The sequence below is a fragment of the Drosophila rhopaloa genome, unplaced genomic scaffold (assembly GCF_018152115.1).
Source record: "Drosophila rhopaloa isolate 14029-0021.01 unplaced genomic scaffold, ASM1815211v1 contig_3, whole genome shotgun sequence".
In the NCBI taxonomy this organism is placed as follows: Eukaryota; Metazoa; Arthropoda; class Insecta; order Diptera; family Drosophilidae; genus Drosophila; species Drosophila rhopaloa.
Window position 1 is genome coordinate 20962050 of NW_025335123.1, and position 20963 is coordinate 20983012.

The 20963-nt window shown below is 37.7% G+C and overlaps 2 protein-coding genes across 2 annotated transcripts; one reads left to right on the forward strand and one right to left on the reverse strand.

Moving 5' to 3' along the window:
• The first annotated feature begins 540 nt into the window (after positions 1-540).
• On the forward strand, positions 541-1956 carry LOC108045445 (fibroleukin-like). Its single transcript, XM_017124774.1, has 3 exons — positions 541-699; positions 1255-1742; positions 1827-1956. The coding sequence occupies exons 1-3, from the start codon at positions 541-543 to the stop codon at positions 1954-1956; spliced, it is 777 nt and encodes a 258-aa protein (XP_016980263.1).
• A 15708-nt stretch (positions 1957-17664) lies between these two features.
• On the reverse strand, positions 17665-18643 carry LOC108045462 (putative per-hexamer repeat protein 5). Its single transcript, XM_017124793.2, has one exon. The coding sequence runs from the start codon at positions 18612-18614 to the stop codon at positions 17859-17861; it is 756 nt and encodes a 251-aa protein (XP_016980282.1). The 5' UTR covers positions 18615-18643; the 3' UTR covers positions 17665-17858.
• Between the last annotated feature and the right edge of the window lie 2320 nt (positions 18644-20963).

The window sequence follows — 20963 nt, forward strand, 5'->3', positions numbered from 1 at the left end:
GAAAGTGTCTATCAATATATTGGCACACACACAACCTCAAATAAACGAAGCAAAAGATTATTTCAGATTGTAGATTTGGTTTCGGAGAATTATGCAATTAAGCTACTGTTTTTTTGGTTTCGTTGCACAAATAAGCGATAGGATCATTAGCTCATTTCTATTTATATGCTAGTCTATATACATATTCGGTGATTTGGGGTTTTCAAATTGTTGGCCGCCGGATGAGAGACTTGGAAGGCCACGTACTATAGATAATAATATAATATTATATAATATTTTTTAATATTTCAGGCTTCGTTGTTTCTTCAACTACCAGGTTCATTTTAGTACACTTTTTAAATTCGTTTTGAGTAGGTCGAACAACTAAAGATGCTGGGACTATTATCCTATTTGCTTGGCTTATTAATTTTTCCAAGTGTACAAGGAGGAATTGGGTTCCATTCAAAGGATCAGTCGTTGAGCGTTCTCCAAGATGCACCCACACAATGCGGCTCCTTTTGCCTGGCTGCTCTCAACCCGATATTCGACGATACTGATAGTATGCGAACGACGTTGGATGAAATCAAAGCAGTCCTGCATGCCGGATTCGATTCGAGACTCAAGCAGGAACTCATCACAAAAGAAGACTTCGCGAATTCAATTCAGGTTCTGCAGACCAAATTAGATGAAGGATTGAACAGAATGGAGGAACTTAGAACGGTGAATTACGGATATTTAGACATCCTTTCGTGTTTCTATCAGAAGTTCTAATCTCTGATTATATGTAAATTAGCCCATTAAATAATACTGCACTGCAATTATGCTATTACATTGTGTATATTAGGTAAAATTTAAATTTCTTTCCTAACATTTATTTTAGTTTCGAACTCACGCTGTTTTTTTTTTATATAAGCTCAATTAAGATTTACTGCAGTTACCAACTAATTAGAATATTAAAAAAAGGGAATAATTATTATTTTATCACCTGTTCTAAATCATTTTATACAGATGAAAATAACAGACGATGCCAACGATAAATATAAAAAACAAGTAAATATTTTGGAAGACACCATTAAAGAATTGCATAGTCAGTTAAAAATATCCGAAGGTCTAATCAAATGCAAAGAAGATATTTTAAAGGTGAAAGAGGAGCGAATCAAACGCCAGCTTAAACGCCTTCAAAATAGAGATGAACAAATCTCGACCCTTACGACTCAAATTAAAGCGATTGAGAAAACAAAATCAGAACTATCTAGTGAGCTTTCTGAATTGCAGAGAACTGATGACATTTTACCTGACTTTTGTCCCAGTGGCAGTCCCAATGGGATTTACCAAATAAAGCTTCGGGATCTTGAACCCTTTAAAGCGCCATGTGCGACGTCTCCACCTGGTTATACTGTAATTCAGAGGCGCATTGACGGATCCGAGAACTTCAATCGAACCTGGGAGGAATACAAAACTGGATTTGGAAATGTCAGGAGAGAATTCTTCATCGGGCTGGAAAAATTGCATCGGATGACTGAGGCACGACCCCACGAACTCTTCATTAAACTTAGAAAGGATAATGGATCCACCAGTTACGCTCATTACGATAATTTTGCAATCGGGAGTGAGGAGGAATCCTACCAGTTAAAGAATATAGGGGAATATTCTGGTGAAGCCGGAGACTCCCTTAGAGAAAGTGAGCACCAAAAGTTCTCCACATTAGATCGGGATAATGACAATTTGAGTAACTTTAATTGTGCCAGTAAGAACGGTGCATGGTGGCACGACAGATGTTCGTACATATATAGGTGTTTATTTATGCTCTTATTAAATTTTCTTACTATAATCACATTAAATTACAGTTGGCTCAATGGAAAATACTTCAAAGATGGCAAAGGTCGTAACGGAATTCATTGGATCTCATGGCAGCACTACGACTGGTCGATGTCACTTACCTTTGTCGAAATGATGATAAGGCCCAAGTCCTTATGAGTCACTCGGTTTATATATTAAATATTTGAACCTTAATACAAAATAAAAGACCTATACTGTACTTCTAATGGTGTCTGGTATTAATTTGTTTTCCTTTTTTCCTTATGCTACCTACTACCTCCTACCTACTTTCACTTTCGGGCGTTAGAGTGGGCGTGGACAAATTGTCTGGGAGAAGTGTAAATACTTTGCAAAGAATACAACGAATACTCTTCGAGTAACGGATATAAAACTGATTTAGAAACAGAATGAAGGCCTGTAACCTGTAGCGAATTCTCTCAAGCAGTCCGAGATTTTCTTTAGGTATGTGGCCTTTAATCTGGATTTAATTTGGGATCCACTTCTTGATTTCGAAGATGTGGACGCATTGTCTTTCTTAACTCTTCTTGAAAATTTTTTAAGAGAAGGTTTTAAGTATATTTATAAATATACCATACATTTTGGTTAAAACATTGCCAAAAAAATCTGAACATTATTTTCCTGGGTTTTCCGCAAAAAACCGAAAAACAAGTTGCATTTTTCCGGATTTTGGGCATCAAAAATATATTTTTAAAAACACATTTTTTAATGGTTTTAGCTGTGAGTGTGTGAATCGATTGGAAACTTGATAACGAATTCGACGAGCCATGTCAGTCCAACATTATTTTCCAGGGTTTTGCTCAAGAAACCAAATCTCGAGCTTAGAAGTTTTTGTTCCAATCTTTTTATTGAGCAACGTTTGTTTAAATATTCTGCAGTTTATTTTTGGGCTTCGTCCTGCTGTATTCCAATTTCTAGTTTTTTACCAGCTGCTTTCCCATTCGATTGGTCCTTTCAATTGCTGAACAAGGGCTTTTGTCATATGTTCCACCCGTAGATACAAATGTATCTTTCGGTATTTCTTCCACAATTTCCTATCGTTTTTTTTTTTTTTTTTTTGGCTTGGTCAAACTATTTTGCATTTGTGGCACATTGTTGTTCAGTCAGTATTGTTATATTTCCTTTAGTTTTTTGTTATTCGGATTTGGCAGTCTTTTATTTTAGTTTCTTTATGCAGTTTTTGTGCAGCTTTTATAGCTAGTGTTTTTTTTCGGTGTTTTGTTTTATTTGTGTGTGTTTTGTTTGTCAATTTCACGCTCTATTTGTGAGGTTTGCTATTTGCCTTTGCCTTTTGTTTGATTTGGTTTGCCATTCGCTCCTTCTGTTTTTTTCGTTTTTTTTTTTTTTTTGTTCGGGTTTTCCCCTGCTGTTGATTTTTCGCCTTTGTTTTGGGTCAAATCTTTGATATTTTTGTACTTTTGACCAATTTGCGGCGCACAATGCAAACAAACACAGTCCACAGTCCAGCACATAGATACAAATGTATCTGCAGCTCGTCGGTTGTATCTTTTCGGGTGCGGGCGAGGTGACAAATGATTGGCAGCTTTTCAATATGGCGCTAATTGAGTTTTTAATTGTTTGACTTTGCACTTGTTGACTTCCTTTTTGGTCCAGAATATCGGGGCATCTGCGAGATGCGTTTAAATTGCCTGGCAATTAACTATTCCAGCGTTTAGACTTGGCTTGTGTTTCTCGATTGCTGTTGTCACTTACAAAATTGTGTTATCTCTAATCATTCCAGCTACATATTATGTGATTTTCTTCTATTTTTGTCAGTATGCTTACAGAGTTAAATTATTATTAAATATATTTGTATCTAATAATAGTATCAAAGGTAAATACCAACAGTTAATTAAGTCTCCTTTTGAAATTCCCAAATATATATATATTTTCTGCTTACTACATAAAATGATTACAGTTTTAGAACTTAACCTTTAGCAATTTAGTTTTTCCAATCTTATGTCTGCGATTAGTGGTTAGCTTTTACTTTATTACTCGCAGTTTTTTACAGGGTCAAATTTAATTATTGACTGTGTATATAGGACTATATCTTGGGGTCCTTCGAACTCGGATTCCCGGTTTCCCTGCTTCAGTCTCTCCCCATTTTTTCGGGGTCCATTCGGTGCATCTGCCGTCTGTGGTACATAAGTATTTATAATTTGATACGACAACAACATCGTCGTTGTCGGGCGGCTGCAAAACAGCAATCAAAATCAGGGATGCTCCTCAGACCAGCCCCGCCCCCTTCCGCCCCCTTCCGGTCCCCGGGTCCGTCGGTTAACCCTCTTTTTGCAACTGGTTTTAATGGCTCCGTTATTTGCTGAAGACTCTTTTCGCTCGCTATCCACTCGAGTTGAAATAATTTTAATTTAGTTGCTTTCGGCCGGGCTCTTCTGGCGCAGAACTACGAGTGTATAAACAGGCTCCGCCGCCTCCGTCCTCTTCGTCCTGCGTTCGCCCCATAAAGTCCCAGAAACTCCCTGAAACTCCCCAATATGCCACATCCCGCTCCCCGACGATGTCATCAGCAGTTTCCATTGATAAGCAACACGCACTCTCCCCGATTTCCCCCATTCCGATGCCCCGATGCTGATGTCGATGATGCCACGTCATGTGGTGATTAAGACCGAAATCTGCCGAGGGGAGGGGCACACTGAGAAAAATTGCCTATCCAAAGTGAAGAACAAAATAATCATAAATTTATTCTGTTTTTAAGCAACAAAAGTTTATAATCATTTTGTTACGAACTACACATACATATATATCGATAGAAAATAATATTAAAAACCAATAAATCAAATAAAAAACATTTATACCTTGAATAAATAATAGCAATAGAAACACATGATATTTGAATAAAACTTGATCCAAAGAGAATGGTTTCAAAATAAAAATAAATGCAAAGCAATAAATAAACCCTTATTTCAGTATAAAAGTACTTGAATAAATTAAAAGATTATTATATTTAGTTCTCTAGCCATATGGAAATAAACCCTTTGGTATTTATACCACTCTATTATAAACAAATATATAATAAATATTATAATTTAAAATCAAATTTAAATATCTATTGGTAGTGTGAGGCAAAACCAACACAAGCTATTAAAAGGCTTAACAAAGTTTAATCTTAGGAATGTTATATTGAATTTTGGGAATTTTGGTATAAGTACTTATTATCATAAGTGTAAATTGTAGTAAGTACTTAACTTATTTTTCTTAGTGCTGTAAAAACCATCAGGATGAGTCAATGGAAACAAAAGCCTTTTGGCAGAGGAAATAATAAGTGAAAGCAGATCTTTAATGAAACTTATCAGACTTCGAAGCGATGCAATTATTGAAAACCAAGCATTCCTCAGAGGCTTAAGCAAATTTTAACCTCAAATATTACGAAATAATTGGAAATTTGAAAGCACAAATATGTCAAATATGGAATACCGACAAATGGCTTATGATTTGCTGCTGCAGCTAATTCAAATCTGCTGATGTAGCATTTAAATTCTATTACTGCTGATAAATACAAAACATTTATGTTTACTAACTGATTCATTTAACAATTGATTTGTGCTATTTGAGGCACTTTGATTTAACGGAAGGCGAAGAGTTCTTTTTTCCAGCTGCAAAGTAATTAATTTCCGTTTGTAAAGTTCACAAGATGTTCTCCAAACCCCCACAAAAGTACGCCCCTGTCTTTAGTGACAAGCTGGAATAATTGTGGTGCAAAAGGGCAACAAGGACAACTTAATATGCATGGGATAGAGAAAAAAGGATGCCTGCATTGGTTCCTTTCAATTGCACAGGCTACAGCAGTTGGAAATTCCCCAACTTTTTGGGGATTTCAATTTTTTGAGCCAATTCTCTGTCGCATGTTCTCCAGCTGACAGACAGGGGCTTGTGTTTTTCGGGGGTTTTCAGGGGTTTTCCAGGGGTTTTCAGGGGATTCACTGGGTTTTCAGGGGGTGGTGACCACGCAGCCAGTGCTATAAATTTATTTGCAATAAATTTACGACCTTCTGCAATGCAGACAATTGCAACAACAGAAGCGGAAAACAGACACAGAATTAGAAACAGCAACAAATGACAATTGAAACATTTTATTCCCATTTGGCTTGGACTTTCCGAGATCCCACAACTTTGACCACGGTTTGCTAATGAAGATAAATGCAGAATAGATCGATGGGAAGTGGTGACTGTAATTTTAGATTCTCGGACTTTTAAGGCTCTTACAGATGCCAAAAGTTGATTCAATTATTGCTCCATTATTTTAGACTGCTTATTTTTAAGCATATACTAACGAAGTTTTTAGTTTATTAAAATCAGATAACTATACATGAACTTAATAGTTTGTTTATAGTTGTTCAGCTGGTAAATATAAACTTTCGGAAATTTAAACTTATTTAGAAGATTAATGAATTGTTTTTTTTTTAGAAAATATTATTACACATCCATAAATCTTATCAAAAATATTGTGTGTAAGGAAAAAGCCCCCTCTTTAGTCTCCGATTTCGTGTTGCCCAATTAAAACCAAATCCGACTCACAGAAAAGCGATCCTCATCATCAATGGCATAGATCAAAATTATCATTTGTCGACTATTTTTCATTCCCATCTCCTCTTCACTTTTATCAAAGAAATGGAAATCTTTTTGGTGCCAGGCAAATAGGAAAAGAAACCGGAGGAAAAGGAGGAAAACTAACCCACTATGCGAGGCCAGTGAATTATGGGAAGGGCTCTGAGCAATATTTTATGGGCCTAGTGTAGTGTGGGGTTTATTTGCTCCTCTTTTTTTCGGTGAGTGTGTCATAATTTACAACTGTTGCCGGGCCAAGTTCCGATTAGATTACACTTTCCTTTTCCTACAAATTGGATCAAAAATGCATGCCTTCATTTTCGAGTTCCGTGCAGGATTAACCAAAAAAGAAACAAAGAGCATTAATGTTAACTCGGAAAATTACAGGGCAGCGAATCGAACGAAGGGCAGCCCTAATTAAAAATCCATTCATCTCTTTCGAAACTAAAAATAATCATAAACTCTTTCGATAAACGGACTCCTGGAATTTCTCAGCGAACCCAGGGCATAAATCTTGATTATCACGAGAGCGACAAACGACACCGATACACAGAAAACCCAAATGAGCCGATGATAAATACAGAGTCCCGGCATTAAGATATAACAATATATCCGAAGATGGAAGTTGGAGCGTAAGACATTAAGAGGCGCCCGAGTTCGCTCACCAAATGCAAATGAAACTTAATTAGCCGACCACGTAACAGTGGGGCAAAACTGCAGCAAAAGTGTATAAATCAAGAGGAAATTTAAAAAATTTATTTAATTAATTATAACATTGCTATTCAGTTGTGAATATTTAAGTACAGAACTTTAAGGTCTAAATTTATATTGCACTATATTAAAAAAAATGTATCTTTTAGAGCTTGGAATTCGAAATCCCAAACAACCAATCATAGATATATGTACTTTAAGTGTTTATAATATGAACTAATCAAAAAATCCCTATTAATAATGATTATATTATAATAATATATGGCTATATAGAACATATCTATGATTCGACTGTTTCATCTAGTAATAGTTTTGTCTGCCTTCTCTTTCGGATTACACTTCAATTGTAAATTATTGTATACATTATTAATTTTATCAAAGTTGTTCTATAACCATTGAACCACTGTGCCGCTACTTTATGAGTTAATACTGATTCTGATTGGACCCCGGGCCAGCATTTATGAGTGGCTACCCATTGCTCAGTGGAGCAGTGTCTGGAGGATTGGGGACCTGAGGAATGGGGCCCTCCGATTCCGATTCCGATTCCTATTCCGATTCCTATTCCGATGCGGAACCTAATGAAGTACGCCTGGGAGCTGGGTGCACTACTACTCCTTCCTTCTGCCCGGCTTTCATTAGCATTCGCACTAATTGTCCCCGGGCTGGAACAGTTTTTCTGTCCGCTCACTCCCGTTTCCATTCCCATTCCCATTCCAGTTGGCAACTGCTGCTGATTTGATTGAAACCAAAAAACAATCAGAGCTTGCTCCAGCAGCTGCTAATGAAGTCAATCTCATCAATGCACATTGCGTGCTCATTTCCGCTTTTGATTTATGCTCCAGAGAAAATCGCCAAAGTGCGACATTGGTAATGCGATAGACTGTGAATAAATTCATTCTAAAAAAATTGTACGTAAAAAGCTAAGTAAATGCCAAGCAATCCACTTTCAAACAGCACCAATAGCTATTTTTCAATTCAGGTATTATCAATATATTTTCGATTTAATTGGTAAACATTCTATGCCTCAATTTCAATTAATACAATATGGTATCTAAATATGTATATCTTTGATCTGTGACCATGTTTTAAAGTAATGACTTTTCGTTTAGTGTAGGGAAAATGGGGGAACAACGGTAACTGTACCAGGTGCTGATTGTGCCGGGGGTTTCCCTCAGTTCGTTTGATTGATGATGTGCGATTGTGCAAACAATAATTGCGAAATTACAGTTATGTTCTCGAAGGCGGCAACCCTAAAAGTGTTTCCCAAACGGAAACGAAGTCAAATTACCATGATTGAGATTGATGGCACGATTGAAGGCAGGAGGGACAGTACGGTTTTATTGCGATTAAATGCATCTGTATTTTTACTTTTGCCTGCCATTTAATTATTATCAGCCGATATGAGAAACCGAACAAATTCCCTGCAACAAGGAAATGTATTTAAATATGACGTATTTCTATGAACAAACAAGTCAAATCGATTCCAACGAATAACCTTCGATTGATGCACTTTTCTCGGCTAAAAATCTTATCCACATGCCTCTCGATTGAACTCTTGACTAACCACTGGTGCACTCAAATCAACTGATTGATTGATTCACCGCACTCATCAATCATGGGTCACCGCATCTTGAGCAGCTGTCAATCAAATTTAGACAAAAACCAAAGCAATTTCTCAATATCTGTTATATTTTGTTTTTTTTCTCCTATTTTTGCACATAGTTTTTGGTTTTTGTTTTATCAGCAGAAAATGCTGAAGAAGCCCGGCTGGCGAAGGCAACAATTAAAAGCTGACGAAAAACAAAAGGAGCAGAAATAGTGAACGAGATGCGGGCAGCAACAAAAACAACAATAACAGCAACAACAACAAGGGGAATGCCGAAAGATTCGCAACAAAAATCTGCTCAATCACTTTTCACTTAACCCAAACACAAGAACTTCAAGTTGAGCAGTGCAGATGAGGGCAGGATGGTAGGATTGTAGGTTGATGCCGAGCTCAAAGCGCCTCTTCTGCGGGCAGAAGAAAGAAAGAGAGAGTGTGAGGGCAAAAGTGATGTGTGGGCTTTTGAACACCAGCAAAAACGAAAAAATCAACGATCAATTTTATACATTCAACTATATTGTTACCCTGTAGTGGGCAAAAGAATTTTTTTTTTTATTTGAAAAAAATTGGTAATTTGCGGATTTTTAAAATTTTTAAATCATTCGACAAGTAAAAATTGAATTTGTATATTGGTATACAAAGGTATACATATATGGATTAATCCTTAGAATCATAAACATTTTTGGGGTTTCGAGCATTAAGTCACAATCAACTGATAATCAAACTATTTAAAGCAACTTGGCTTGTTTGAATGCTAAAAATCGTACAGATCAAATGCTATATACCCTGGGCCAATTAATGGGTATTTTGAAGGAACACGAGGCGTGCAAACAAACAAACAAGCAAGCAACAACAACAACGGCAAGGAAAGCATGCAAAAAGCAAAAGCAAACTTTACGTGTATGATGATATGCAAAAAAGACCAGACCCTAGGTGCAAGTGAGAGGTAAATATCGGGAGTGATGGAGAAGGCAGCACATGTGCCGGCCACTCACACACACACACACACACACACACACCACGGCACACTTGATATTTAATTCCTACTCCAAAAAGGAGAAGAAGCAGCAGCATAAAAGCGTTGGCTACGTCAGCATCAAAAGCAGCACTTGACCCACAAAAGTGCAAAAAAAAAAAAAAAAAAAAGTGAGCGAGTAGCATAAAGGAAAGCCGAAAATTTGTTCTTGTTGCTTGACCGAAAAATGTTTGCAAGCAAGCAAAAGTCAGGGCATAAAGAAGAGGAAGGGCCAGTCGATAACTGCGATGACAGCGTGAGAATATATCGAATTTATCGCTGGTATTGCGCTCCATTAAGGACCTATTTATTGTCTGGTTATTTAGGTAAACCTTACACATTGAATGGTTTTTAATAGCTTAAAAATGTAATGCTCAATGCTTAGTTTCTTTTTAACTAAATGAAAATGTAGTGCTCGATATATTCGATTACAGCTTATGATTTTATCGATCTTTTCCCAATAACAAAGAGTTGAAGAGCTCTTAAAATAAATGAATTTACTTTAGAAAAGACAACAAATCCAAAATATTATTTTTAATATAAAATTATTAAGACTCATGAATCGAACTTGTTATATTTTGTATATTATTCCAATATTATAATATTCAATATATCTTTTCAACGTGACAATCGGTAATCTTCTTATCTATCGTTTCTATTTTGAAGACCTTTTACCGATTGCAAGTTTATGCAAAAAGCTCTGGTTGAGACTTAAATGCTCATTAGAGTGCCGAGAGTGTGTGTGGGGGGGGGTCGATATGCTCCCCATCGTAACCCCCGACCATCCAAAACTATCAGTACACCCACTAATTTCCCCGCCCCTTTTTCATTCACTGCAGTTTGTTATTGTTGTTGTTTCGCCTTGCATTTCTTGCTCCTTAAGGGAAAGAGTTTTCCCAAAAAAGGATGGTGAAAGTGGGTGAAAGTTTTGGGTGGGTGGGGGTGTTGGGAGGATGGCTATGGTTCCGACTTATTGGCAGTTTCGAATGTGTCAGCAGCAGCAGGTGCCACGCCCCTCCGCCCACCGGTTCTTGTTGATGATGGAAGTGCGTCAAATGGTTTTTTGATTTGCTTGTTTGCGTAACTGAGCTACAACTTCCCCTCGTGGACCGCTCTAATCCTGGGAAAACACCCCAAAAACCATTTTCACCACCCCCTTCCTAATTGCGTATGCGTGTGCCGAGGCTTCAAGATCCTTGCGTAAATTTAACAAGTTCGCACTTGAGCCGAAAGCAAAGTGGAGCACAAAAACTATGCCTGCCAAAAGGCAAAAAAATGGTTGAAAAAGGAGAAGGGCTAACTAAACGAAGAGTTGGTCAGAAATGCACGGGGAAAAATCCATAACTTATGGAGGAAGGCTTCATTTTGGTATTATTCTTGTAATTTAAAATGGTTTACCTTAGGATTATTATTATTCTTCATTAATGTTCATAAAATAAAATATAAATCATTGCTGCCTCACCTAAGTTTAATATTTTCTTTTTTTAAATTAACTATTTTTTTCCTATTACATATTATTGTTTCCGAAGTATTCTATTAAAAAGGTTAACTAATTTTCTTAAAACTTTTTTTCGGGATGATCTGAACTGAAAGTCATATTTAGTTGGTTAACATATCTTATTTAATAGTATGATTTCCAGAATGAAAAATCCTTTTCTTTCAGTATGGCTAGCGCATAAGCGAGCAATTTTTTTTTCTTAGGATTAATTTGATTTAGATGTTCAAGTGTTTTGCCTCAAGTTTCCTCCTTCTTTCTTCTTAGCCGCCCTTTCCCACAGAACCAAACTTTTTCGACTTGTTAGATACTCTTGGCAAACTTTTTTAAATGTGTGTGGAGGAAAAGTCGAATAAAGTGAGCGGTCCGATATCCTATATAGATGTTTAAGAATATATTCTGATAAAGTTTCTGCAATATATTCAGTGGTTAATTCAAATATTTAAAATATAAAAATATCCGATCTTCCTTTAATTTTTAATAATGGAAATAGAGAACATATATTTTATTGTAAGATCACAAAGTATAGAACATATATATCAATGACGTTATATACTTTGGCCTGAGGAATTTCCTTCCTTTTAACTGTTTTTGCCTTTTTTTTTTGGGGCAACAAAGTTGCCGTTGACAGGTCGCACCAAAATCAGCAGGAAAAAAGAAACGAACACTTAAAACGCTGATTTACGTCACGTCTAAGACAGGCAACAACAAACAGCCGAGGAACCCCCTTCGTTAACCCTTAATTGAATCAGGGTGGGATTTTGGGGATTTGCGGGGCAAGGGATCATTACGACGCACAATTCTCTTGTTTCCTATTTTTTCCCTTTTGGCAAACTCTTGTACAAAAGTGCAATGAAATTGGGTGTTAGGGAATGACGGGGCTACAAATCGATGAGGTGTGGTAAAAACCCCCCCTTTTTCACACCCACGCTTTTTTCTCACTTTCTGCTCTTTCGCTTTGACAGCTGCAAATTAATTAGATTTAATTATTGGCCCCTTTCCAATCGCCTCCCTGTTGTCCTTGTATATTGATTGAGCCTAATTAACTGTGCTTGAAGTTTTGTACGCGCTCTGCAAAATTTCAATCATCCATCAAAGCCAAATCATTGCTTCAAGGGTGTGGGTGAAAATGGGTGGAAAATCAGTGAAAATGGGCAGGAGCTGATTGGTGATTTTGCAACTGGTTTCTTTCGCTTGTATCTATTACAATAGATGTAATTATGAAGGCACTCCGAATCAATCAATTAATTTTCTTCTCAATGCATATGGAATTCACTTCAAAACTGGGGTTGGGCGTAAAATTCAGACGAACATTTTCAAGCATTTGACCTTAAATAAACCTTTATGGCCTTTATTGGCATATCGTTTTAAGTCTCGAAAAATGTAAAAAATATTGCATAAAGTACAAAATAATGTAAATTGACCTTGTTTCCCTTTGTCTCTTTCAAATTAATTATCATTTAGAAAACTTTGTCATACACGTTTTTTTTCATATATTTTAAACTAATAAATTGGTGTCATTTTGAGCTGTTACGTGTAAATTTACTTCTCTCGATTTGAAGTACCATAAATCTAAATTCCTTAATGCTTTTTGCTTATTTTTGTTGGACTTAAATCGCTGCCTGGACATTTTTTTGTATCTCCAACTAAAAATTTTGTAGAGCGACATTTATCAAATGCTTGAAAGATATGTGTGCATGGCTTTGATAAGTATGTACACTTTTTTCTAGCAATTAATTCGCCAAATCATTTATCAATCAATCAGCGGTAATGTTTTAAGCGAAACCAGAGCGAAATAGACTTTACAAAAACTACCAAAAAAAAAGAGCAATGAACAACCGCAGAGCACTTGACAAGTGTGCGAAAAAGGCAAAAAACGACAAGGTCGCCTCTTGCGAAGGCCTTACCAACCTCCCAAAAAAAAATAGAAAAAAAAAATAAACAAAACCCACCGAAAATTGGCTTACAATTGGTCTTGTAGAGCGACCGAAAAAGTACTAAGTAAATCAAACGTCAAGTGGCCGAAAACCAAGCACAAAAAACAACAAGCCGAAAAGCACAGAGAAAAAAAAGCAGTAGAACAAACACGTCACGGCAATTAAAAGCCAACGGAATACAAGAAATTTACACAACAACAAAAATCAAACTTAGTTGGTGGATGTAGAGGGGGGTGGGGGGGGGGGATAAAAAACTAAGCCACGTTTGTTGTTGCCATGTCAATTGACCATTGGTTTGAGAAATACAACAAAAAAGCCACGAAGAATTCGAGAAATATCGACAGACAGCACTGAAGAATGGGCAAAAAAGAAGAGGAGCCGCAGAATTTCATCGGTTCTTACATCTTGCTGCATTGCCACTTGGCCCAAAATAAAAGGCCAAAACGAACAGCTACCAGAAATGGTAGCGTGAATCACGACACTAATTTACAATAGTTGGTAATATAAAAAAGGAAAGCGGAAATTTAAAAATAGGATATTAGTAATATATTATAATCACTTCACGTAATGGCCAATTATTTAAACAAATCACAATAAAAAATGTAAACTTATATATTTTTTAAAAATATATATATATTATATGTGAACGTAAAGAATTAAGAAAATAAAAATAAAATATAAAATTATTAGATATGCTTTATAAGGGAGCTAATATTAAAAACAATATTGTAAACTATACAAGCAATACATATTTTTTAAATCAGCAAAAACGAAATAAAACTATTTAATTTACAACTCATTTTTGAAGACCTATATTCGGTGGATATGCATATAAGTTCCATTTAAAAAAAAGGAAAAGCAATTGAGAAAACTACAGTTTACAATCAATATATATTATTTAAATCAGCAAAAACAAAATAAAACTATTTAATTTACAGCTCATTTTTGAAGGACAATATTCGTTGGATAAGCATATAAGTTGCATTTAAAAAAAAGGAAAAGCAATTGATTATTTAAATCAGCAAAAACGAAATAAAACTATTTAATTTACAGCTCATTTTTGAATGACAATATTCGGTGGATAAGCATATCATAATTTGTTTGAGCAATTCAGTTATTTTCTTACAACTTCTCCAGTCAGTTTGCCGCACAAAGTGTCATGATTATCTCGGCCAATCCCGGGACTTCCTGGCACGTGACTCACGCACCCATTACTCGTCTCCCGGATTCCCGGAACCCCAGATACCCGGATCCCCGTATCCCCGGTTCCCCGATCCGCCGGAGGATGCCCCACAATTATGCCCTTTCCTGACCACAGACGTGGACACTCTGCATGCCAAACTTTTCCACTTTGCAACTATTTCAAAAGTGAAGCGAAACTTGTGGCCCACTTAGTCGGCCGGCCATTGGTGTATGCACTCACACAAACATATACATTTCTATATATTTTCGGATATGCTATATATCCACCCGATGTCCGTGTGTCAACGCCGGAGTTTTGGGTCTCCTTTGTCGATTTCCAATGCGGTTCGTGTCTTTGCCTGCTGCATGATTTATGATTCCTGCCCGAAAAGTATTTGTGGCATTCCCCTCGAATTCTGCGGCCCTTCGCCCCAGGTCCGAAAATTCGTATCCGAATCCAAATCAGAAGCCAAGTCAGTGGCAGAGTCACAGCCAGAAGCGTTCAAAGTTGTCTACTCAAATCATTTTAATTGAAAATTACACATGAGCGAAGCCAAGGAACTGGCAAAAAGGAAAAAGTAAGCTTTTAATATCGAAAGGCCGATCTTTCAATGCCCTTTTAGTTTTTGACTTGACAGGATGAAATTAAGTCAAGGAAATATAATCAAATTTACCAAAATTCTTTAATGCCCGTAAAGTTTTTATTTTGTTCAGATAAAATTAGACTATTGAAAATAGAAGAGAACTAAAATTATTAGATATTAAAAACTTTAAATAAATGCATTTTATAAGTAAAATAAAGGAATGTGTGTTTAATAACATTTAACACCTTAAGCTACTTAATTTAGGGAATGCTAATTAAAACTTAATTATTATTAAAAGAAACTAAAACTATTTCTTACAAAAATATTGTAAAATGTAATTTAAGATGAATGATATTTGCTAGTAAGCTTTCTTCTAAGCAACTAGCTTTTGTATTTTATATTGAAGCTAAGTCTGAAATATTTATTCACTTGAAAATATCTGCTTTAAGTGTTCGATTTGAAGCCAAAAATATAATTTATAAGTCGAATGGCTTCAGTTAGCTTTGAGACCCATTGAAAAGTACCTTTCCATAGGGCAGCGAAATGTATCCGAGCAAAGAGAGCCAGCGAATGGATCCAAGGGCAGCTCATGGTGATGTGGACTTTTAGCACATGTCCTTGGGCTGTGAACCTGTGCCACCCACCACCCCCCAACCCCGGGAAGGCCCCGCAATTCCCCGGCAAACCCTGCCCCCCCCGGAAGCCCCGGATCCCCCCATAATGTTTCGCGGGCTTGGCCAGGACCTTGGCTTTCGGTTTTTGGCCTGGCACATGGCACGTTTTGTCCGTACCGGAAATGTCCATTCACTTGCATATTAACAAAGTTCCGCATACTCACACACCAGTTGCCATTTGGTCTATGCAAATGCACTGCGAGAAACTGGCTAGAGGCCTTAAATATAAATCTATCAAATAACATTATATTCTTTAGCTGCCAAAGTTAGTATTATGGAGTAAGGTTTGCAATAATTTTAAATCATTACCTATTGTTTTATATTGTACTTTTTTTAAAAATTTTTAGACGTTACATAAAAATAAATAATTATTTTATTTACATAAACTTTTAATTACTATTTGTATAAATTTATGATTATTTACAAAAGAAGCCAAATAAAATGTATAATATCTGATTTGTTTTTGAACTGGTTGTTGTAAGCAAATGCTGATCTATAAATATGTGAAAGGTGCAATCTTAACATTTCATAATAACCAAAATAGGACTTGTGTGGCAGTTGAATTATAATCAGATCACAATTTAATTTATCCCGAGTGTATTCTTGGCAGTACTTAATAAACTCCACAGGGAGAGGCGCAAGGAAAAGGCCAACCGAGTTGGTCGTACATCATAGGGTCCTTCCATGTCCTCGCCATGGGTGGGTCGTGCAGGCGGGGGGAAGGGGGTCGAGGGTGGTGGAAAGGAAACAGGAAAGTATTTCGAAGGCACCGGAAACCGGAAGCAAGCAATAATTCAAATGAATTTCAAATCAAATCATTGCAAAACATTTACAAAGTATGCGCCAAAGCGCTGCACAAACCGCACAAGAGTTGCTTTGCTCGTTTCAGGGCTCAACTTTGACTTTTGCCCGCGAAAGGTGGTGCGGGTGGTAAGGGGAATACCCAAACCCCCCTTCCCCCCCTTGAGTCGCCGCCCATGCCGTGGCCTTGCAGTGATTAATTTCTATTATTATGACACTGATTAGGTCCACTTACAGGCTCATTACAGTCATGAGCACATAATGCACAGCCAGGACACGTGACGGTGATTTAGGGGGCGCGAAACGGGCACGCCGGCCAGGACATGGGCGGCGAAGGGGGTTCCTGGGCCCGGGGACCCCCAGGTAGCTCCCCGGGCGCCAGTCGGCAGACATTTATCAAGACATTGACCGCCGCATGCAGCGACTGCCGGCGAACGGAGACTGGCGACCGGAGACCGAAGACCGTTTGTCTTGCACTTGACCAGGGGCGCACCGGCAGAGAGATGGGTTGTGGGGGAGGGGTTCTGCTCCTGGAGCCCTGAACATGAACACCAGTTGGCCCATAAATTAGTGCCACAAGCCCCCAACACTGGCCTGCACAAATTTGAGGTTTCGCCAGCGCACTTGAGGAACTGCAGTTCACGATTCTAGGCCAAAGGTAAGGGATTGGGTGTTTCAAGGGTTCCTCCAAAATATTCCTTAATAGAATCCTTGACCAAACACCATATAAGGATTATAATAGATACTTCTTAAGTGTTCTATATACATATATATATTATTTATTTGTTTATTTTTAAATAACATTAGATTTTGCGTTAAGAGCATTGGGAGCGCTGGTAATTGAAAACATTGACTCTTTCTTTTTAATATAATTTAAATTGCTTTCGTTTACAAAATAACAGTTAATAATATTTGACAAATCTGAAAAGTAGTGAAGCAATTGTTGGCAAATTTGCAAGATTTTTTAAGCAGTTTAAAGTTTAACTTATTTTAATTGGTCATTAAAAACCATCAGCTAAAATCTGTAACATCAAATATATTTATAAATGATCGACTTTTATTCCTAACCAAATTTACAAAATAATATAAATACTTTTGTTATGACTGAAATCTTCAATTTTATTAACACACAATAATCATTAATTGTAATATGCAATAAATAATTTTTTGTTATATCATATAATATAATATTATTTTCTTGGCTACCAAAACGTTGATTTCATTCCATTATATGGTTCTTACATATGAGAGCCCCCCAAACCCAAAATAAAAAGACTTGGGTTGCACAGTGTAATTGCTTTCAATTATTTAAATAAATAAATTAAGTTGCCTTCTCGCATACTAATAGTAATCATTATAAAAAAAAAAATAGCTGGGCCTTCGAAAAAAAAAGTTATAATTTTGCTTAACTAAGGGAATGTGTTTCTTGTGTGTGTGTGTGTGTGTGTGTGTGTGTGTGTGTGTGTGTGTGTGTTTCAACCGCGATTCGGGCGAACAACCATCACTTGGGCCTTGTTCTTGCCCCGCTTGTTGCCACGCCGCCGACGACGCTGATTGTTGTTGTTAATGCTGCCACGCCTCTTGTTGACCCGACGCCTGCGGGCGGGGACACGCCTCCTAATGTTGTTATTGTTCTGACCAGGACGCACTCGAGTGGAAACCGCCTGACCAACGATCTGCGGCAAAAGACTGGCGATCGGCGACGATCCATAGATCACCTGGTTGATGGCCGCATTGGTGCTGGACGACGAGGAGGATCCCGATGAGGTGGATCCCGACGACGAGGATCCCGAGTTGCCCAGGTGCACATAGATGGCTCCGTTCGCAGTGGTCGTCACCAAACCGCTTCCAGTACCCGTACCCGAAGTTCCCGTGACCGAGCTCGTTCCCGTTCCCGTTCCCGTGCTCGTTGACGTCCCAGTTCCCGTTCCCGTTCCCGCCGACGGACGCAGTTGCTCCAGCATGTCCTGCTTGTTGTTTATGTACTGATTCAGGGCCGAGTTGAGGCCAGAGTTGGAGCTGCTGCTACTGCTACTGCTGCCACTATTTAGTCCGGATGCCAGGAACCTCAGCTGGCCGTTCGCATTGCCATCCTTCACGTAGATGCCGGCCAAACGGGTCGCCGGATCCTTGGCCACCGGCTGTGGATCCTTGTCCACCTTCTGGCCTTGGGCCATCGCCGCCAGTGGCCAACTGCCCAGCAGACAGAGCACAAGAATCGCGTTGATCATTTCTGGACGAGGGACTATCGAACTGTGTGTGCCAATGTCCAGACTTTTGCCACTTTTATAGCCCACCATGAGTTGACGCTTTCTTCGCACATCGTTCATCGTTCATCGGTCATGGGTGATGCCAAGATGGCAATATGAAAAGCGGCCCGGAATGCCGTGCTTTTAGAAAGCCTTTCTTTCTTTCGCACTTTTTGGCCCCGGGGCCAGTGCCAATAGCTACCAGTTCGAGTGGCAAGAGCGTGTCAAGAAGTGCCCGTACTTGTAGGCCATTGTTTGCTTTGCCGCGGATCGTGGACCTCAAGTGGTCACAGCCAAAACCCCAAGACCCAAAACCGAAAACCCAAAACCGAAAACCAAAGAGCCCAAGAAGTCCGAGGAGCCACACTTTAATTAAAATTTAAAATCAGCAACAGAAACACGCAGAGATGCAGCCTCAGTTGGGGTTTTTTTTTTGGAACGGGGCACAGTGGGTTAATGGGGCTATCTCCAGAAACAAATAAAATCTATCATTTGATTCAAGAGTTCGAAATTTTGACCCTTTAATGAACCTTTGGAATTTCCAATATACCCCAGAAATCTGTAAGTAATCTGGAAGTAAGTAAAATAATTTGGGCTTAACCATTATACGGCCATATTTTTTTGTTTTGTAGTAGTAGTTTGTTTAATTTACTCCTTTTAATTTATTTTTGATTTGAAATTTTAAATGGCTAACAAATTATAAGTTATATTCACGATAAATAAATAAATAAATAAATAATATTAAAACTTGACAGATATGCAGTGCATGATTATTTCTTTAAAACCAAATCTTAAACTTGCACTATGTGGCAAGTAAGCACTTATACTTACTTACACAATACAAAGTTTAACCCATAAACCGCTTTGGTACTTTCATGCACCCCCTCTTAACGCCTTTCCTCTCAAAATGCATTTCTTCTTTTTTGAGATCAACCGCTGTGAGATTGTGCATTCGGAATGGTTTCCATCACTTTGGCGCCAGTGTGCCGCAGATGGCGCCCCCTATTGGGGCATTCCTAGCCCCCCTTTTAACCCCCTCCCCCTTCCCCCTTCCCCTGTTAACCCCCTCTTGCCAGCCTCATTTCATTCTATTGCCGTTGATGCTGCTCTGCTGCCTTGCTTCTCAATTTTTCGCCTAAGTTGGCCAACCGACAGTTTTGGGGCTGAATGCCTGGCGGGGGCTGTTGAAATAAATTTCACTTACGCCAACGCTCACACATACGCACTAGCGATGCACTGAAAAAAATAGCGATTGGTTTCTGGATTGGTTTCCTAGAAAAAAACAAGAAAATGTACCAAACATGTCAAAAACACAGGCTCATAAATAATGAAGTTGCAAAAAAAAACCTTTTGCCAAAATCAAATATTAATATGATATTTTAGGGAATGTAAAAAGAATATTACTTAAAAGTAAATTCCTCTAAAAATTTTACTTATTTTTATTGATTTTTGTTTATAAAAGTCATCCTATTTTTTTACTACAAATTTAGATTTGGGCAAACAAAAATTAGTTAGAAAACACTTGAAAACGATATTCATTTTTTTCCGTGCAGCGCTCACATGCAGCGGCACACCCATGGAGAGACATATACGAATGTCGCTCACTGTTCGCGGTTCGTCGTTTACTTGGCAATGCAATTACAGGCGCTAACCGCGCGTGAAAACAGCAACAGCGGCAACAACAACAACGGGCGAAGGAAAAACTATCCACACCGAAGGGAAGAATATTCTCCTTAAATCGTCTTTAAAACTTTAAAAATCAACCATAAATTAGGCATACATAAATATTTTATAAACAAAAACTAGGTTTAGAACACTTTTAAAGTGATTATTATCAATTTATTTAAACTTTGCTTCATTTTCTTCGGGTTATTGTGTTATGATTTTTTTCATTTAGGGATCATATTTAAGAATATTCAAAAAATGTTATCAAATATAAATGTTACTAAGTGAATTGACTTTACTTAAACAAATTAATAGAGTTTAGGCAAACTTTTCTTAAGTAAATTAATAATTTATAAACGAAGATTAAAACTAATAACTTATATATAATTTTATGTATTGCATGAAACATTTCCTAAAATTGTATATTACCTTAGACAAATTCGATTACTCTTGGCAAGAGTATGTCTGATAGACTTTGCCTGCTCTTTGGCCTTCCTCTTGATTCACTTTATCCGCCACCACCCCCTGATTTCACCGCCCACCCACATCCTCACCTTCCATTTCCCATTTTCCTGCCACTGAGCGGCTTAAAGCGACGCAATGACAATTAACAACAGGCGACAAAACGACAACGAAAGAAGGTGAGGCCGAAGAGTCCCAGCTCTT